General features: G+C 36.2%; 2 protein-coding genes across 2 annotated transcripts; one reads left to right on the forward strand and one right to left on the reverse strand.

The window, feature by feature from the left end:
* On the forward strand, window positions 251-2,403 carry LOC109708382. The gene is made up of 3 exons (XM_020230097.1): window positions 251-756; window positions 2,031-2,212; window positions 2,368-2,403. The coding sequence occupies exons 1-3, from the start codon at window positions 388-390 to the stop codon at window positions 2,399-2,401; spliced, it is 585 nt and encodes a 194-aa protein (XP_020085686.1). The 5' UTR covers window positions 251-387; the 3' UTR covers window positions 2,402-2,403.
* Window positions 4,136-15,878, reverse strand: LOC109718565 (dynamin-related protein 1C). The gene is made up of 16 exons (XM_020244858.1): window positions 15,639-15,878; window positions 15,492-15,555; window positions 14,918-15,022; window positions 12,637-12,738; window positions 11,351-11,401; window positions 11,208-11,269; window positions 10,939-11,029; window positions 10,744-10,808; window positions 10,222-10,416; window positions 9,667-9,786; window positions 9,500-9,570; window positions 8,139-8,364; window positions 7,919-7,969; window positions 7,277-7,508; window positions 5,114-5,253; window positions 4,136-4,557 (listed from the first exon to the last, which is right to left on the reverse strand). Exons 1-16 carry the CDS (start codon window positions 15,768-15,770, stop codon window positions 4,432-4,434), a joined length of 1,833 nt encoding a protein of 610 aa, XP_020100447.1. The 5' UTR covers window positions 15,771-15,878; the 3' UTR covers window positions 4,136-4,431.

Here is a 19,813-nt window from a genome sequence, read left to right on the forward strand (position 1 = left end):
CTGTTTTGCTGAAGCTTCATTCGAATAGAAAATACTCCGTCTGATCGGCGGGTCTGTTGACGTCTCCATGGACTTCTGCTATGGAACCAAAACGTGATAGAACAAATTATAAGATGTATTTAAAACCACTCAATTATTAGATAAATAATAATAGAAAAAATAGTTTCTATAAAATTTATGAGATGTAGATGATGTTTAATAGTATCGATCGTGGATTCAGAACCGCTGCTTTTTCTTTTTTTTTTCTTTTTTTTTTTTTTTGGGTGCCAAACACAAACTTTTATTAATAAGCAAAAAGTGCTTCTGCTAAAAGCACAAGCGAATATTCTGAGACGCAACCTTATCCACAATTGCTTCGTACGTGTACGTACGCTCCCACCACCACCAATGCTAATCCACTGCAACGCACTCCTGCTACCTCACACCCCACCACCGATCCTACGCAGCGCCGTAAACGGAAAGTCGGCGCCGAGTTCAGCCTACAAACGGAAGAATACGGCGCCGACTACACGTGCTCGAAGGGATTATTATTATTATTATTATTATTATTGTAGTAGTTATAATAAGAGTATTAATGTGGTGTGTGGTGCGAGGAGAAGGGCGAGGTACGAGGAAGAGGATGGAGGAGGAGAAGAAGAGTACGGGCACAATGACGAGATCGCGCTGCTCGAATCTTACAGCGAGTCCGCGAGGGACGAGGCGCTGCTGGTCACCGCCGCCGTCGATGGCGACGATGAACAGGTGCTCATCTTTAAGGTGCATAAACTCATCATCATCGATCTCTTTCTATCTCTCTCTCTCTTTTTCTCATTCAACGTGGGACTATTGAAGCGCGTGTATATATATACAGAATTAGACCACTATACTATCTATAGTATCGGAGCTTCGATACTATAGTCTTATTTTCGATTTTGAAGTGTTCAAACCAACGTTCCTAAATATAATATTTAGGGCATATGAAGTTCTTAGAAATAAATTTTTTTTTTTTTCGACATCGTTTACTTTGTAAATAAATCACGTCAAAATGAACGGTTGAAACTGAACAATTTTTAAAATTTGAGGATAGAGCTTTTAATTTCAAGATCAAGAATGTTGATCTTAATCCAGATAGTTTAAAGTATTTTTTTATCAAACTTTGAATAAATTTATATTCTTCTACATCGTTAAACGGCAAACTTGCCATTAAAAATTAATAATTTTGAAATAGTTTGATCATAATGTAAACTATGTTGAAAAAATATAAAATTTTATCACTAAGAACTTCAAATACTCTATATCAGTTTTAACGATATGAATCATTAATTTGAACATTCAAAGATTTAAAACAAGACTATTGTACCGAAACCCAGATACTATAAATAGCATAGGAGCCTAGCTCTATATAGATACAAATTAAAAATGCAACAGTTGTAGTTTTATGTATCTAATATAGGTTGGATGCAATAGAAAATATATTCAAATGCATCAAACCAGGTGTGGTATTTAGGATCGTCAACTAGCTGAAGACGAGCGAGATAGGACCGGCTCGTATTTGCTCATTCATTAAAAAAGCCAAACACGAGGGAGTTTGTTAAAATATCAAGCAGAAAATTTTAGCTCGTGTTCGGCTTGTTTTTTAACAAGACGAACATGAGCTGGCTTATGAACAACAAGTTAGATTGTAAGCCCTACTACTAGATAAAAAGTTGAAAGAAATTTGAAAATTAGAATCTTATTCTAATAATTAAAATTCATAATATATTGGTCTCTTTACAGTTGGGTTATATCGAGCTGAACAAGAGCAAGCTAAGTCCAGTTTATGTTCCACTCGATAAGATTTCAAATTGAAAAATTCAGTTCGTGTTCGATTCGCTTATTAAACGAGCGATAGATCTCGAGCTAATTTTGAACTGGCTAACGAACAACGGGCTGAATTGCTGGCACTAATCGTGTTTGAATCTGTATATAGTTAAAATTATAGTATAGTTACAACCGCATGCAGCTAAACAACCCCGAATGCTCAAAATTAGTAACGAATTCATCGGCGACAGGGGTTCTCGTCGTGCTTGAGCTCCAGAACTGCGGCGGATCCGTCGAGAAGCGTGCTGCCGGCGAGGGCAGTGATACAGTCCATAGATGTTGTCAGGGGGCCTTTTGATCCAAACAACATTCAGTACTTGGAGAAGGGCTTGACATGGGAAGCTTTCAGAAGCCGACTGCAGCAACCCAGAAAGTCGTAGATCCTTCTTTGTTCTTCTCTTCCTCATCTTTCCTCTTTTCTTCTTCTTTTCTTGATCTTTGTCATTTGAAGATGTAGTACATTCAAGCGAGAAGTGAAAAAAAAAATTAACAAAATTATTTTGATCTGTTTTTGTTTTTTTTTTAAAGGTATGAAGCACCGAATGCGCCGGAGAAGTTTTAAGTCGTTCTGATTGCTTGATTTGCTTGTAATCTCGTAAACATTTAAAACACGATATCTATTTCTTCTACTCTAAGAAACCGTTTGGTTAAATGTAATTATAAATACAGTGTAGTTAGAGATGCATGCAATTGAAAATGCAGCAGTTACAACTACATGTATTCTGTTTGATTTGATGTAGTAGAAAACGCTGCAAGTGTAAATAATTTGTTTGGTTGCATGCAGTTGAGAAATAATTTTTAAAATTTTATCATTTTATATATATAGTGGTGGGATTACCTCTAATATAAAAAAGAAAAATAATTTTTTGTTTAAAAAAGAATTGAGCGGGTAAGTATACCTTTTATTTAAAGTTATTCTCTCCCACTGCTGCAGTTGGAACTGCGGCCAATTTGGACGTAGTTCGAACTACTGTAGTTGAGACTCCTCCTGCAGTTCCTACTGTAGCAGTTGGAGTTAAACACATCAAACCAAATACCGAATTTGTATTTGTATACAGTTACAACTGCAGTGCAATTGCAACTATATACAACCAAACGACCCCTAACTTTTGAAAGAAAAATTATTCTCTCCAACTGCTGTAGTTGTAACTGCGGCCAACTTAGGCGTAGTTCGAACTACTGCAGTTGAGCCTTCTCCTGCAGTTCTTACTACAGCAGTTGGAGTTAAACACATCAAACCAAATACCGAATTTGCATTTGCATACAGTTACAACTGCAGTGCAATTGTAATTATATACAACCAAACTACCCCTAACATTTGAAAGAAACAGAATAAAGCGAAGATAGAATGATAGCTAGAAGAGGAAAAAATAGATTCCTCTCCATTTTGAAGTATTAGAAAATCATGGGTAAGACATGCGATCGAGACCACTGCTCTTAGTAACTTTTGTAGAGGATAGGCGCTGATTAAACTATTGGATATAGTTTAGAGTATGTATTAACATAAATTAGAAGCTTAGAGATCTATTTGCAAAAGTGTTATAGGCAGCTTTTGAACATTTTTCCCAAATTTTTATTAGATAAAAGCGTAAAGAACTTATCTGAACTATAAATCATTTTAAATTTAGTAGCCAATTTTTCAAAATTTTGATTTTACTGCCCAAACTTTTAATTTTTTTTATTTGAGTCAATCAGTGAGATACTTTAACTTCAAACTTTAAGCTAATTTCTTACTTTAATAAATTTATAATTGCAAGAGTTATATAAAATAAACTAACTAAATATGTAAAGATAAACAATATCATTCAAATTTTGAAGTTAAAGTGTTGTTGACTGACTCAAATCAAATAAATAAAGGGTTAGATAGTAAAATCAAAATGTTGAATGGTTGAGTAGTTGATTGAAAATGGTCCATAAGTTAGATAAATTCTGTATATGTTGACCTTTTGGGGGTTTGCAATCTTAACTTTGAAATGCGGATCTGCTAGCAGAAGTCTGAATCCTAAGCTTTTGCTTCCAGCTTTTTAGCGAAAAGCCGTCAGGCGGATTTTGATGAAAGAACATTTAGAGAAATCACTTCTAATGAAATTCCAGCAATAAGCTAAACTACCCCTTAATTTAACACAAGCAAGTTTTGGGAAGTTCAATCTAATACTAATTTTCATATGGCACCCAAACTAATGAAGCATTCATATTAGACTTTCTTTTTCAGTAAAGATTTCTGCTAGAATGGTATCTATCAAAAGAAAAGCTGAAAAAGTAAAGCTAGTTTTGTAAAATTAGCAGATCACTTGGCTAATCGCCGCGAACTATCGTAACTACAACACTTCACTCAGAATAACATAAACAACCTTCAGGTATGAAGAATAATTGAATGAACATCATCAACAAAAGAGAGAAGCAAAACGGAAAGTGTAGTTCACAGCTCATATAGTCGATAAGAAAAAAAAAAAAAAACGAATAAATGACGGCATCATATAGTCTTTCAAGTGCAAAGGAATGAGGAAATGAATGCACCAGCCCATAAATACCTTCTATACTTACTGTGAAAAATGTTGTATAGGATTAACTTTTATGTCCTTGTATGATGACTTATTTCCATGCCACGGAGTCGATTTCATTCCTCGCCGATTTGTAGAGCTCGAGCTTCTTAGCTATCCCGTCCCTCTTCTCCATCAAAGCTGGGTCCTCATCTAGCATCGCACTAAGCTGCTTTTTCTGCACAATGGAACAAAAAGGAATATATTAATGTACTTGTGTTAGCCTATATTGGGACCAGAGAGCTTGTGTTGCAATGGTTTCCGCTAAGCAGCCTTTTCTCGCTTTTTTCCTGGAGCCTGATTTCTTTAGTATAATATGATTTGCACTTTACTATGCTACGGTTTACAAAATGTAGTACTTTGCTACTTTTTAAACTGCAAGTCGTATGATTAAAAAGAAACTACCGGAGATAAAGGGCTATGCTTTGAACTACAGGGTAACAAACTACAAATACGCATCAGCACTATAATAGAGAAGGGCTTTCTGATGTTTTCCCTAATAAGAATCAAATTCTTTAATCACTAACAATTCTTACCAAATGATTATGTAACCGAATAATCATTACAAAATGGATCATCTAACAGCTAGTCCTGTTTGATAGTCTTGCATGAGCTCGGCCAGATTTTTTCCCTCCCACGAGAGATGGTTTTTAAATTTGACTCATAAGGACAAGCAACTAGATTTCCATGATCAGTCTTAAGCATCCAAAAGTAGCGTACTGAAAAATACGTACCTCTCTGCTCCCCACTTGGGCATAAAAATAGTTAAGCAAATTGCGCTTTGCCTCTCGGACTTGGCAATGGACAACGGCCTTGGGAATAGTATTCCTCAATGTGTCACATACCATGCCAATGTAAGCAGACACATTTGATCCTGAGATAGTAATGAAGAAAATATCACAATATTGCAATACGATACGTACTGTCAGAGAAATTTAGGGTACATCTGCTAAAACCATCTACTAACATGTATCCTAGAAACACCTGAATTTTCATATATGGCTTCTGAACCTTAATTTCTTACATAGATACCCCTCTACATGCAAAAGTGCTTCTCGTAGGAAAACTTCTTCTAACACCTCAACCAACATTCAGATAAGGAAAGTATAGCAAGCGTATATATATATATATAGGCCGTGGCGACTATACTATTATGAGTATTGGAGCCCTCGTACTCATAAGTTTTTTTCGATGATGGAGCTTCCGAATCGACGATCCACTCCGTTAAATATAATCTAGAGTATTTGAAACTTCTAGAAAATAAATTTCGTAAATTTTCGAAATCATAATAAAGTCCATCAAGCGGGCATAAAATGAACGGTCAAAATTGAACGACATCCTAAAAAAGGATGATCGGATCCTTCAATTCAAGATCGGAGTTATTGATCTTTATCTAGGTAGTGAATAGAATTTTCTATCAAAAATTCAACAAATTCCAATTCTTTTACACCGTTAAACTAGCAAGTATCCCATACTGGCCATTAAAAATTGTCAAATTTGTGACCTCTTGATCGTAAGGTAAATGATGTCGAAAAATTATAAAATTTGATTTCTAGAAGTTTTAAATGCTGCAAATAACGTTTAACGGTATGGATCGTCGATTCGGAAGCTCTATCACCGAAAACGATTTATGAGTATGAGAGTGGTCGTACTCATAATAGTATAGTAGCCGGACCCATATAGGCCGTGGCTACTATACTATTATGAGTATTGGAGCCCTCGTACTCATAAGTTGTTTTCGATGATGGAGCTTCCGAATCGACGATCCACTCCGTTAAATATGATCTAGAGTATTTGAAACTTCTAGAAAATAAATTTCGTAAATTTTCGAAATCATAATAAAGTCCATCAAGCGGGCATAATATATATAGGCTGGAATGCTATCAATAGCACCAAGTTGTTAGTGCTATTAGGTTTTCGGCTCTTGGATGAAGAAATGTACAGTTAGGATGATGCGGGCAGTGGGCTCCCTAGGGTTGAGTGAGTTGTTGGTTGAATAGTATAATCTAACGGGTGAAAATAATCAAAGGTTAAATTTAACGGTAGAAAACTCTGTAGCACCAAGTGCTTGGTGCTATCGATAGTATCCCAGCCGAACTCTATATATATATAGAGTTGGGCTAGAATACTATTGATAGGAAAAAGCTTTTTTTGCTATCAAGTTTTTAGCCTTTGGATCAATTCCTTTCATCATTTCTAACCATTGGATTAAATATTATAACCCAGTAGGGACCACTCAATCCTAGGGGGACCACTCAACGGACTAATATCATCCTAACCCTATAATTTCTCATCCAAGGGATAAAAACTTGATAGCAGAAAGGATCTTTTGCTATCAATAGTATTCCAGCCTAGCTCTCTCTCTCTCTCTCTCTCTCTCTCTATATATATATATATATATATATTTACTATACTTTTATGATTATAGACCTGGATGAAGGGATGTGCGGTTAGGATGATAGTGGTTCCTTAGGGTTGAGTGGGTGGTTGGTTGAATAGTATGACCTAATGGGTAGAAATAGTCAAAAAGGTAGATCTAACGGCTGAAAACTTATAAGTAAAAAAGTGTCTATACTCATAAAACTATAGTAGCCAGGCTCATATATATATATATATATATATATATATATATATATATATATATATATGTATATATATATATGAAAATTCATATTTTACAGGAGTACATATGTAAATAGATGATTTTGCAAGGATATATATGCAAAGACTCACAACAACAACAACAACAACAACAACAACAACAACAACAAGGAATAAGTGATGGCAAGAATGATATTGTCATCCTTAAGACCTCTCACATCATCTTTTAACGTTTAATGTACGGTTGAAAATTGATCTAACACATGGCTGTACAAGCTATAGAATTGTTCGCTCACCTATTCTTCGAAGGTGGTTCTCATTATATCTGTCGATGGCCGGAGCTGTATTGTTTGGACCTTTGTTATCTGGTTCTGTAGGAAGTTTCCGGAAGAACTCCACTGTGAGGTAGCTGGCTTCCATTTCAACTAGACGGAGAACTGTTTTCCGACCCTCATCACGGAATCTTTCTAAGGCTTCGTTTGCAGCAGCTGCTATGTCAGCTTGAAGAGAAGGGAAACGCTTCAATTCCTGAGTAAAACAAGTGCATCATTACGAAGGATAATAGGAATTCAATGCATTATTACCAGATTTTACATACAATATAAATTACTTGTATGATTCACGATATCTTTCACTGTTATGTGGTGTTTATGATTTTTCTGATGCTAGAAATGCTACACGCTTTTGGTATCTCTGCATCTATTGTCCATCCAGTCATGATGTAGCAACAAGTTTAAAACATGGACAACATTCTAAGGTCAATCAATATGAACAAGGATAACTAATATCTCTAGTTATCACCTGAAATAAGAGCTACCACAAAACAGTTTATGAACCACGTCAAACTTTAAATATCAATAACACTTCAATGCACAAGATAGAAAAACATTTACTGTAAAATCATCTGAAATCTACTATTTTCCAAAGAATTTGCTAACCTCTGTTTCTCCAATAGATTTCCGTACAAGTTCTTTCAAGACAAAATGTACCTGGAAGAAATAAAATAAGGAAACTAAGAATTTAAAGATGGTCAATAGAAATCAAAATTGTTTCCTCAAAAGTTGAGTAACACAATAAATATGACCCTAATTAATTAAAGAAGCTAATATTGCAATAAAAATTATCTTAGAAAGAATGACAGTGGTAAGAAATGCATACAGCATCAACTGAAGCTTCGGCTGGGCCCTTAAAATAGCTGAGAGAGCTATCTATAAGCCTTCTGTAACCTTGCTCGGGAGCAATCAAGTGGGGCTGATAACCATCTGCCTCAGATATGACTTTCCGAACATTTTGCAGAGAAAGATGCCTATCAAATGGGAGCTTTTTCAAAGCTGCTGGCAACTGGTTGTCGAATACCCCATATATGCGATCTCCACCTGGTCGCCTAATGCAATAACATAACAAGAAAATGGGTCATTTATTTGAAAATCTATGAAGATAATGTCAAAAAATTAACAAGCTGCCACCTTTGGACACATTAACTTTAAAGTATAATTTTTATAATACTCAGAAACCCATAAATTTATTTAATTTGTCTGTACATATAAAAGTTTGCTCGAGTACAATCTATAATCATGTTGAAGAAAGAATTAATAATATGTAAATATTTAAGTCCTATGGTACCAAATTTGCTGAAGTTTATTCTGAGTATTTAGTATTCTATTAAATGGCATGGTAATTAACAAATACATTTATGTAAAAGGAACTCAATTAAAAGGCTAAGGAGAGTTCCATTGACAAAGTTGATGACAACAAACCATTTAAATATGATGAAAGGATAAAGGGAGCTCCTTAAACAATTTTCACTGCTAGGTTGTCCTTTTAACTTATTAAGTAGGGTGGTCTTATTTTTATTTATTTCGTTATAATATGAAATCAAAGTGCATAAAACTAATTATCCAAACTGGCAAAAATATTAAAGTTCTATAGGTATATTGTCACCCATCTAACAATATCATAATCAGATAGATAGCACACTAACTTAAGAATTAATGACATTCAGATTTTGTTGAATTAATGACATTTAGATTTTGGCACCAAAATCCTGAGAAAAACAAAATCCAATATGGGGCTTCCTACGAAACCTACAAGGCTAATTAATTATAGAATAGAAATATCCAACGCAGTTGTTTCTTTGTCTTAAGCAAATGAAGGAGGAGCAAGTCTCCTTAAGATTCTCCTCACATAAAGGAGTTTCATTAATGGAGAGTAGTAATTTTTATTACATGGAGTAGTACATCTCTGCCACAACAAACAAGCTGGTAAGCCAAATACAACACAATCTCATAAACAAAGTACATGTGAAGAACCCCATGAGTTTCAGATTTCCTGCCAATGTTTTCCAGATGCAGTAAAGTATAAAAAATTCCAATAACTAGAGTCAAAAAGATTGTCTGCAGGAGATTCAATCTATGTTATTCTATGTTATTGACTTTTTACCCACTCATCAAAATAAAGGTTCATAATTCTCAAATATTCTAGAGAATCAGCTCGAAAATGAGCATAGTACAATAACTTACCCTCCATCCAAATGCTCTTTAAAGATACGGTCAAAAGCACGGCACATGTCTAATATCGTGTAAAGCTGTGCCTGTAGGACATCAAAGCAAAAAAGTAAAGCGTAACATACAGAAAATAAAAAATAAAAAAAAACAAAGAAAAAGATGAACGTGCTCTTGAGATTTACCCCTGCATCGCCTCCGATTGGCCTTCCCAACCGATCCAACTCGGCCTCAAGTTCATCAATCGTTTTGTTAATTAATGCTATTATGCTGGGTATTCTTGCTCTGATTACAGATTCTAAATGCTGAAACAACAAGGGAAGAAGAATACTCAAAATTTCAGCAAACTTAAAATTTTGCAGGAGTAAGTGGAGCGAGAAACAAAGAATATATACATATAGACTGTTGCAAAATTCGTGGGGGTGAGTGCACCAATACTTTGAATTTTCACGTATGCCCTTCAAACCCTAAATTGTTGCATATATACCCTTGTACTTACAAACTGTCCCTCTTTAAAAAACTCTATTATGAAACCAACTTTTCCCCATGAATTTGATGATTTCCTATCGTAAGAAAGGGATTAATGGAATTTTTGTAAAAACGCACATTCGTGTGTTCATATGAAAAATTAATACTTCACAGGTTACACATAATAGAGAATTTTGCAGGGATACATATCTAGAAATCACCCCCCAAACCCCACAAGAAAAGAAAAGAAAAAAAAATGGAAGCTCTTTGACCTTTGACAGAAGCTTAGCGAGATACTCTGAACCCATTTTATGAGCCAAGTGTCCATAATCAGGGCTATTTGCAAAATACTCCTGCTCTTTTCGTCGTGCATCAAGCATGTCAACATTCTTATTGATATCAGCTTGTGAGCGGTTCACAATTCCAACCCAAGGATGTTGAAGACGATAAGATCTTCCCTCCAAAACCTAATTGAAGTTTATGAAAATAAAATTTATCAGATACCTAATATAATGCTCTATGGAATAGGAAACTATGCTTGCATCTGGTGCAGCATTGTCACTCATACACCCACCAGTGAGCTACCGTACGTCCCATCTCATAATTTAATTCCCACACTTACTGACTTAAAGTTAGAACCTTTTCTTGGTTTAACTTTTTTCTTTTGGATGGTTGGATTGAAAAGTATGAGATTGGATGGCACTGGATGTTGCATGGGCTAACGTGGCGTGCCTGGTACAGGCAATAAGTTCTACATAAGATACACAGATGCGGGAGTACAAATAGTAACCTACATCCTGAGCATTAGTGCCCTTGTCCATCAAATCAAGTTTCGTCAGGACACCAAATGTCCTCTCACCTAAAAAGGAGGATAAAAAAATATTAGCAAGATATGAGAAGTCCTTGAATCTGCATCCAAAACAGAATGTCGCTAAAACATGTTAGCTGGGATAAATATTAGATGGTATAATAATCATAAAGAGTAAGACCTGTAGGGTCAACATCCCTCGCAAGCTTTATAGCATCTGACGTAGCAATATCTTGATTAGCAGGGGAAATGGCCAGTATGATGGAATTGGGCTACAGATTGGAAAAAAGAAGAAAAAAAAAAGGCATTAAGAAAACAATTGAACTTCTTTGGCTAGATAATTTAATGGTAAATATACAATTGTGAACAACTAAAAGATCAGAAAGAATGCTGTCATTTATTTACAATTAAATCAAGAGAAAATAGATGAGAAGAGATAATTGTTTGTACCTTTTCAACATATGACCGCACCATATTTTCAATGTCTTGAACAATTGATTCAGGCTGTCCCTCTGCAGAGATAAAGCTGAATTATTAATAATCAGAAAAGAAAGAATTTAAGCTAGAACACTGTGAGGCCCTTCAAACATTACCTACAGCAACCTTCGTCAGCCCAGGAAGATCAATGAGTGTTAAATTAACAACTGCCAAATACAAAAAAGTGGCATGTAAATAAATGTAACCTGAGGAGAAAGATAGTGAATATGTGTAGTTTAAGAATTATCAGACCATATGTCTAAACAAGTACATCCAAGAACTAAGCATATAATGACTGGCAAAACGAGTAGCTTCTCATGCTTGAGTATGTTCTAGTAGCTTGCAAAAGGGACAGTTTTGGATGTTCTAATATTATTATTATGTTGAAACAGTATACAGAGTTACAGACTGAATCAACTTAGCATTATGATGGGCTCTCATTCTGCCTGGTGGACATCAGAACTGTAAAACCAGGATATCGGAAAGAGAGAAAAACTCATCTATACATAATAAATAATTAATATTTGCAGATATCTCATTCAGCATACCTACAAGTCATCGGTGTAAAACATGGCACCTTAAAAATTCTAAGGTTCACACACGTGCCAAAGTCTTTCAACTCAACCTGTCTAATTAAAATTAGTCCAAACAGTTCCCTATAATATGAGCCTTCTACTGATTCATTTAGCTTATAGCGAGCGACAATAGCAACCAACCAAATCTGGCCAGAACTGATTAAAGCTGTGCAGAACTCCACAGAATTGGGAACTATATAAACAAAGCCAGCAAAATGAAAACTCCCAAAAATGGATGAACTGTAGAAGTACTTAAGCAGGAAAGTAACCAGTTTATAATTAACTTCTGCTGAAACTTTCAGCCGAAGCATTTCAGTTGGCCAAGTCTCTAAACCTTGAGGCACGTCCAATGACCAGAACTCAACTTTATAAAACTTCGATTTCTTTTGGTAAATTATGCAGAGTGAAAGATTTTCCAGTGAACATGAGAAAAAAGAAATCAGTGGTCATCACATTTCTGAAGAAAATAACCAGAGATGGCAAAAATCTAGAAACGACATTTATAGACCAATCACATAGGAAATAAAATAATGTAGTTTTATGAGTGAATCTATTTCACATCCTCACATTTGATTACACATTATGTTAATCTGCTTTGCGAATACATATTTCCGATCTAGTTTATTCTGTGTAATTTATGTTGCCAGCAGTATACTAAGAGAGTCAAATTATTTTAAAGCTGACATAAGTAATAAAGTGATTTCCTCGTAAACTTCGAGTAAGGGAACCAACCATACAAAATTTAAGGTACTTGGAAATTGACATATGAAGAGGCTATTTGGCATGAGACTAAGCGGTTACCACATACTGTAAATATGAATACTTACCATGTGGCGAGTATATGCTCAAGTGAATGGGAATATTCGATATGTGCTTTGTTTTCCCAGTTATGCGATCTGTCTCATCTTGAATCTCCTTCCTTACAGCAGCTGCATTGACATACAAGGTTCAATATATAAATCAACAACCATCGCCCCAAAGCAAAATGAGATAGAATAAACATCATTAGAACTTATAGTGTACAATATTCAAGCATTTGCAGAAAAAAAAATCATCAATATTAAGATGAGTGAACTATCTATTTGGAAGTAGATTTCTGCTCTCTCTTTCTCAATCTATCATAGAGCGTAAGTTCCCTATTGTCTCCCCACCATATTGTTATTTATCTAGTTTGCTCCATCCGCAGTAAACTTGGCACCTTCTATCCTTCTTCTTGCAATTTTACGTCATATTGAATGATTTCCACATTTGCAGAGTATATATTCATATTAACCTATACAAAATCATCAAAAATTTCTATGAAGTCCTACCACTATCCAGAAACTTCATTAGATCTGGACAACATCATAACAAATTAAAATAGCATCATATCAGATATATGTAAAATCATATTTCTAGACAGGCTTATATTAGGTTCAGAAAAATCATATTACTACTAAAAGAATATAAAAATTCCTACAGATTTAGGCCAAATAAAAAAAAGACCAGTAAGTTATTAGAGATCTCTATACATTTATTAATGGTATACAGCAATCAACTAGTTAGCAAAATTTATATAACAGTCCTTACTACGTTGGGTCTTGGTTGCAAAACAACATGAAGAAAGGCGTTCCCTACTTCCTATCTTAGGAAGTTGATGAGAATCTTAATATTGTGAATTAGTAAGAAGCTAAGAAGTTCGTAAGAAGAAAATAATATAGTATGGATCATCATGGTAGCATGAAACCAGTAGTTTTATAATAAAGCAAGAGATTATTTAGTTCAATATTCACTACCTTATGGTTTAGTCTTCCTTGGTCTAACTATATGGTTATTCTAAAAAACGAGAGTCATTTGTTTCTGATAATAACTGCAAGTCCCATCAAAGAAAATTCATCATACCAGAGGTTCCTCTTCTCAACAGCGATTCTTTAGACAAACTTAGCCAAAATGCTTTTTGACTAATTATGTAATTTATGCCTATTAGTTTGCCACAAGACAAGCCAACAATAAACGTGTCATCCAAGGGCCTTTATATTTTGCGGGTTAGTGAATGTGTTTAATCTTCTCAATCATCTATATTAACAGACAATACCCATGTAACCCAATAAAGCTTGTCATACGGCCACATTGAAGTTGTTTACCTGCTCAAATATATTCCTCTTTCATCTGCTTCTCTACTTTCTTCAATGTGAAGTCGTTACCCAATATGATTATCAAGTAAATTCACTACTGAGTGGTCTAATAGTTTCAATTTCACATATCCTTCTTTTTATAGAGCAAGAACCAAAATGACTGTAAATCCACTATGAAAGCAAGTAAGAAGTAATTAGCATCGTTAGCATTAAAATATATTTGGGACTAGTAATTAGTCCGAAAAATACTATTATTCCGCAACAAATCCACTCATTCCTTGCAACGCAAGAGAAGCCATCAGCAACTTACTACAAACAAAGCAAACTTAACCAATAAGATCACATACTCTCTTGAATAAAGGAAGCCCCTTGATATAAAATTCTTTTTCTTCAGGTTCATATCCTTGTTTCCTTTGTAAGTTAGTTAAAAGCTAGGAGTTGCCCAAAGAACTCAATAATTGAGCCCAAGAAATTGTGGATAAGCAATATTACGATTTACCGTTGTTAAACAATATGCTGACAAGAACTATACTACTTACAATATGCTTAAATCAGCTATATTACCGGAATATAACTGCAAGTTCTATGAGAGGGGGCATTGCATATTACTAACAAGTTATTCATAAATTATGGCAAAAGTAGAGTAATTTATTACTCAACTTTGAATGGATATAAAAGAGGAACCTATCTACCACCAAACATAGAGCACCTAAACAATAGTTGTGTTGTATTAACTTGTAGAAGGTGATATCCTAGTTCCTACAAACTTACCTATCTTGCCTTCTGATTTCATATTGGAAGGACATTCTAATGAAAAGCAAAATATGACAGCTGAGACCTTAATGAAAATGGAGCTATTTTTCATGTTACAAAGAAAATGCATTGATGCACTCAGCTGTGCACCACATTCTTATTTGGATAAATCAAATAAATGAAGCATATTATGGGATTTTTTTTAGAAATAAAATTTCAAATGAACAGATCTTGCCCTTACCAAAATCAGTAAACCTCTTCCTCGGAGCGTGAAGGAACTCTGCATACTCCTGCCCTCCTTCTGTTTTGTGCAGTTGCAACACCAGCGGCCTCCTTGTCACAATTCCTATCCTCAATTCCAAATCAATACTTGATCCCAAAATCTCAAACCAATATATTCAGATAAATAAACCCAATACACACCAAAACCAAATAAAATAAAATGGCAAAAATGTATGATGACCCTCTCAAGCGTAGGCCATTTCGAAATAGAACCTCCAACGTGGTAAGTTTTTGATTGACACCACCTTTAATAGTTTTGATTTGAAAACATTGAATCAGTAAATCATTAAAATTAACTGTTTTCTTAGATCAACTATTAAAAGTTCGCAATCCTATCAGCTAAAAAAGCATTTTGGAAACCATTGGATTTAAAAAAAAAAACCATCTTAATTGGTTAAAACAGCTCAAACCAAAAGAATCAAACAGCTGAACAATCTATTGCAAAATGGCCCACACCTGAGGGGATCCCTTTACAGTTTTACCCAAAAAAAAAAACCCTAAAACCAGATCAAGCATTTTTGCATCCACATTACCAGATCCTCGAGGCAAGAAGTCCCTCCCGACGATGCTCTCCAACACGGACGATTTCCCCGAACTCTGCGGAAGGATCGATTCAAACCATTGGACGAATCCACGAAACGGATAGATCTGGGGCGATTGGGAGGGGTTTCGGATCGTACCTGGCCTCCGACGACGGCGACGGAGGGGAGCGCCTCCCAGAGGGAGGAGCCCTCGCCGCCATGGTCGCCCAGGACGGTGCACGCCCTCTGGATCCGGTTCACGAGGCCGATGAGGCTCTCCATGGTTGCCATTGCCGAGAAGGAGGAGGAGATTGCGATCCAATGGGGACGACGATGAAGAGGAGGACGAGGAGGAGATGGGGTGGGATCGAGATCGAGATCGAGAGAGAGAACGAGAGAAAATGAAAAAGAAAAAAAAAACCAAAAACAAAAACAAAAATAACGGTTGGGAGGTCGATTGCCAAATTGGTGCGGACGCCGTGTCGCTTTACACATGCAAAAAGGCTTCTTTTTTTTATTTTTTATTTTATTTTTTTTTTTTGCATTTAGCAGCCTCATAATTTTTTTTTCATAAATTGTTTCATAAAATTTATATTTACAACATTGACCTTATTCCTGTCACGCAAGCGTCAGTCATAGTTTAGGTTAAGTTGAAAACACGGTGAATGATTCGTCATATTCCTTTATTTTTTCTACTATAGTATTACGTAATATTCGGAATTTAAGATTTAAGAAAGGTAGGGTGAATCATTTGCGCAGTGAATGGCTCATCGTGTTCAACTTAATCTCCATCGCCATCAACGCTCGCATGACATTTACATGACACTTGCGTGGCGGGGATAGAGCTAATTTTGCAAATATAAACTTTATAAGATTATTTGTAGAAAAAAAATTTCTAAGAAGACTAAATGCAAAAAAAGCCCCAAGCAAAAAAGTTATTATTATTTTTTCTTGACCAATTTGCATAAAAAATTCACAAATTTGAGCTTTTACAAAATTGGACCGCCTTTTTTTATTTTACTTTTGAATTTTTAATAAATTGACCAAAATACCCATATTATTTTTTCTCTCTCTTTTTTTTTTCTTGTTCAATTTTTTTTCTCTCCGAAGAAGGCAACGGAGGCAAAGGCGGAGGAGGAAATGGCCCGCCTTGCCTCTCACCCTCATGCCCTCGCCCTCATCTCTGTACCCCCGGCCTTCCTCGCCTCCAATCCCGCCGAAACCGCGCTGCGACTCTTTTTATTTTTCCTTTCTTCGACCCTCCTCCACCGTCTCCGACGACGACGTCTCTCTCGCCTTTTCCCGCCCTTCTCGCCCTCTCCCTCTCCCTCCTCCTCCTCCTTCACCTCCTCCTTCGCCTCCGACGCCGACGCCGACGCCGACGCCGACGCCGACGCCGACGCCGACGCCGACGCCGCGGAGGTCGCTACGGCACCGTAATCTCGGAGCGAGGGGTCCTTTGCGGCGTCGTTGCTGGCGCCGTGTCCGTTGACGAAGAAGCGTGACAAAAAAAAATGTAGAAGAAGGAAGAAGAAAAAAATAAAGACAAAAAATTATAGAAGAAGAAAGATAAAGATGGAATTGCACTGTTAAAATAAAATTACACTGTTTAAAAAAAAAATTGCACTGTTTTAAATAAAAATTACACTCTTTGAGACAGAAATTAAACTCTTTGGAATCAGATTTACAGCACAAAGTTGCACTCTTTAGGTGAAATTTACACCATTTCTTTTTTCCTTCTTCTTCCTCCAATTTACACCATTTTTTTTTCTCTTCCTCTTCTTCCTCCTCCTCCTTCCCCTCCACTCCCCCCCCCCCCTCCCCCACGCCATCGTCCCTGACCTCTCGCCACTCCCCTCCTCCCCTGCCGTCGCCACCGCCGAGTGGGTGGTGGAGGACTACGTCTCGGCGCTCTCCGCCGCCGTTGCCGTCGCCGTCTCCGCCATGGACATGAGGTTGCGAATGTGGAGCTCCCACAGGGGGCGGGTCGCGTCATCTATAAAAATAAAGAAAACTAGCTATCAAATTATAGTTAATCAAATATACGTTAAGAAAATTCACAAACAGATAAAAGAATCATAATAATCTAAATGAATTTATTGAAATCTGCTTGAATGGAGAAATCTCGTGTGGAAAAGAAATGCACATTGCATCAAAAGATGCTGCATTATAGCAATATGTTCATTAACCCATTCTAGCATAAATCCAAAACACACAAATAAACAAAATCGTAGAAAAAGATAAAGAGCACAGAAATTGCGAGAGTGTAGAAAAATTTAGTTTCTATATTAATTTTCATTCATAGAATTTGGAACTAAGCTGTAAGAAGGGTGCCCACCATCTTCATGTGGAGCTTGAATTCCCGCTTAGCCCACCGTGCCCCTTTTGCCCGCGGCCTCAAGCACCTCCTCGTTCAACGACGACGTCTTCCCCGTGTCCCCCGACCTCGCGTCCATGGTGGAGGCTGCGGCGGAGAGCGCCGAGACGTAGTCCTCCACCACCTGCTCGGCGGCGGCGGCAGGGGAGGAGGGGAGCTGCGAGAGGTGGGGGACGATGGCGTGGAGGGGGAAAGTGGAGAGGAAGAAGGAGGAGGAAGAAGAGGACGAGAAACAAAAATGGTGTAAATTGGAAGAAGAAGAAGAAAAAGAGAAATAGTGTAAATTTCATCTAAAGAGTGCAACTTTGTACTAAAGAGTGTAAATCTGATCCCAAATAGTATAATTTTTATCTCAAAAAGTGCAATTTTTATTTAAAACAGCACAAAAATTTCTTTAAACAATGTAATTTTATTTTAACAGTGCAATTTCATCTTCATCTTTCTTCTTCTATAATTTTTTGTCTTTATTTTTCTCTTCTTACTTCTTCTACAATTTTTTTTTTGTCACGCCTCTCCATCAACGGCCATTGCGTCGACTACAACGCCGCTAAGGACCCCTCGCTACGAGGCAACGATGCCGTAGTGACCTCCGCGGCGCCGTCGTCCGAGGCCGCAGAGGAGGAAGGAAAGGGACAGAGCGAGAAGGGCGGGAAAGGGCGAGAGAGGGCGAGAGAGGCGTCGTCGTCGGAGACCGTGGAGTTGGGTCAGAGAGGGAAAAAAAAAAGGAGTTGCGGGGTGGGTTGGCGGGATCGGAGGCAAGGAAGGCGAGGGGGTGCACGAAGGAGGGCGAGGGCATGAAGGTTAGAGGCGAGGCGGGCCATTTCCTCCTCCGCCTCTGCCTCCACTGCCTTCTTCGGAGAGAGAAAAAAAAATGAATGAGAAAAAAAAAAGGAGAGAGAAAAAGTAATAAGGGTATTTTGGTGAGTTTACTAAAAATTCGGACCGAATCTGCAAAATTGAAAAAGGCGGCCCAGTTTTGCAAAACCTCAAAATTTGTGGATTTTTTATGCAAATTGGCCTTTTTTCTTATTCGTCTTTAGACTTATAATATGATAATATTTTAATCCTCAATTTTTTATTTATTAAAATTTTCTGATTTAAACTTTAGGTAGTTGTAATTATGTTTTAAGATCTAATTTTTTTTTAGATTAAATACTACGTCAGTATTTCATTGTTTTAGTTATTATAGAAAGTTCGATATAAAAATTACAATAATTTAAAGTTAGAGGATTGAACTAATAGCTTGAGGACCAAAAAAATAATTTAGCCCAAAAGTAAATGCTACATGTACATTCAAAAGCATGTGTATATCATACTCCTCGTCTTGAAAGATCGAGAGTTGCTTACTGGTGAGATGATGTGACCAATGAAAAAAATTCCATCCTTGAATGGTGCGATGTAGAATCTACATTCATTTTTGAGTGTATTCATAGCATTGCTAATTTGTGGAGACACCTCTGAACTATAGAGTTATTTGATAACTTATTATTTTAAGCAGTATTTTGAAAATCAAATACTTTTTATTTAAAGAATAAAAGTACGTTTTCAAATATATTTCATAACATATATAGCAGTATGGCCAAATTTTATTATAAGAAAGTGTGAATCACAAAAAGTATTGTTAAATTTATAAGTCCACGGATATTATACAGTTATTAAATTATAATGATTATAAAGTGTTATAAGATTTGTTTGTAAGAAGAGTTTTATTCATATTAAAATGCTCCCAACAATTGAAGCGGTTTATTGCTGTTTAGTAGCATATTGTTTAAGACATTATTTTAAGATTTTTCCACCAGTTGCAGGATGCAAATCTATTTGATAATGTATTATCTACACAGTATGACATAAAAAAAGGTGTAATATTAAAATCTTTTCAGTAGATATAGGATATAGTGTTATTTGATGAAATGTTATTTCAATAATATTGCTAAAATACCGACCGTCCCTAGCGCAA

This window comes from Ananas comosus, linkage group 1, assembly GCF_001540865.1.
Source record: "Ananas comosus cultivar F153 linkage group 1, ASM154086v1, whole genome shotgun sequence".
Lineage (NCBI taxonomy): Eukaryota > Viridiplantae > Streptophyta > Magnoliopsida > Poales > Bromeliaceae > Ananas > Ananas comosus.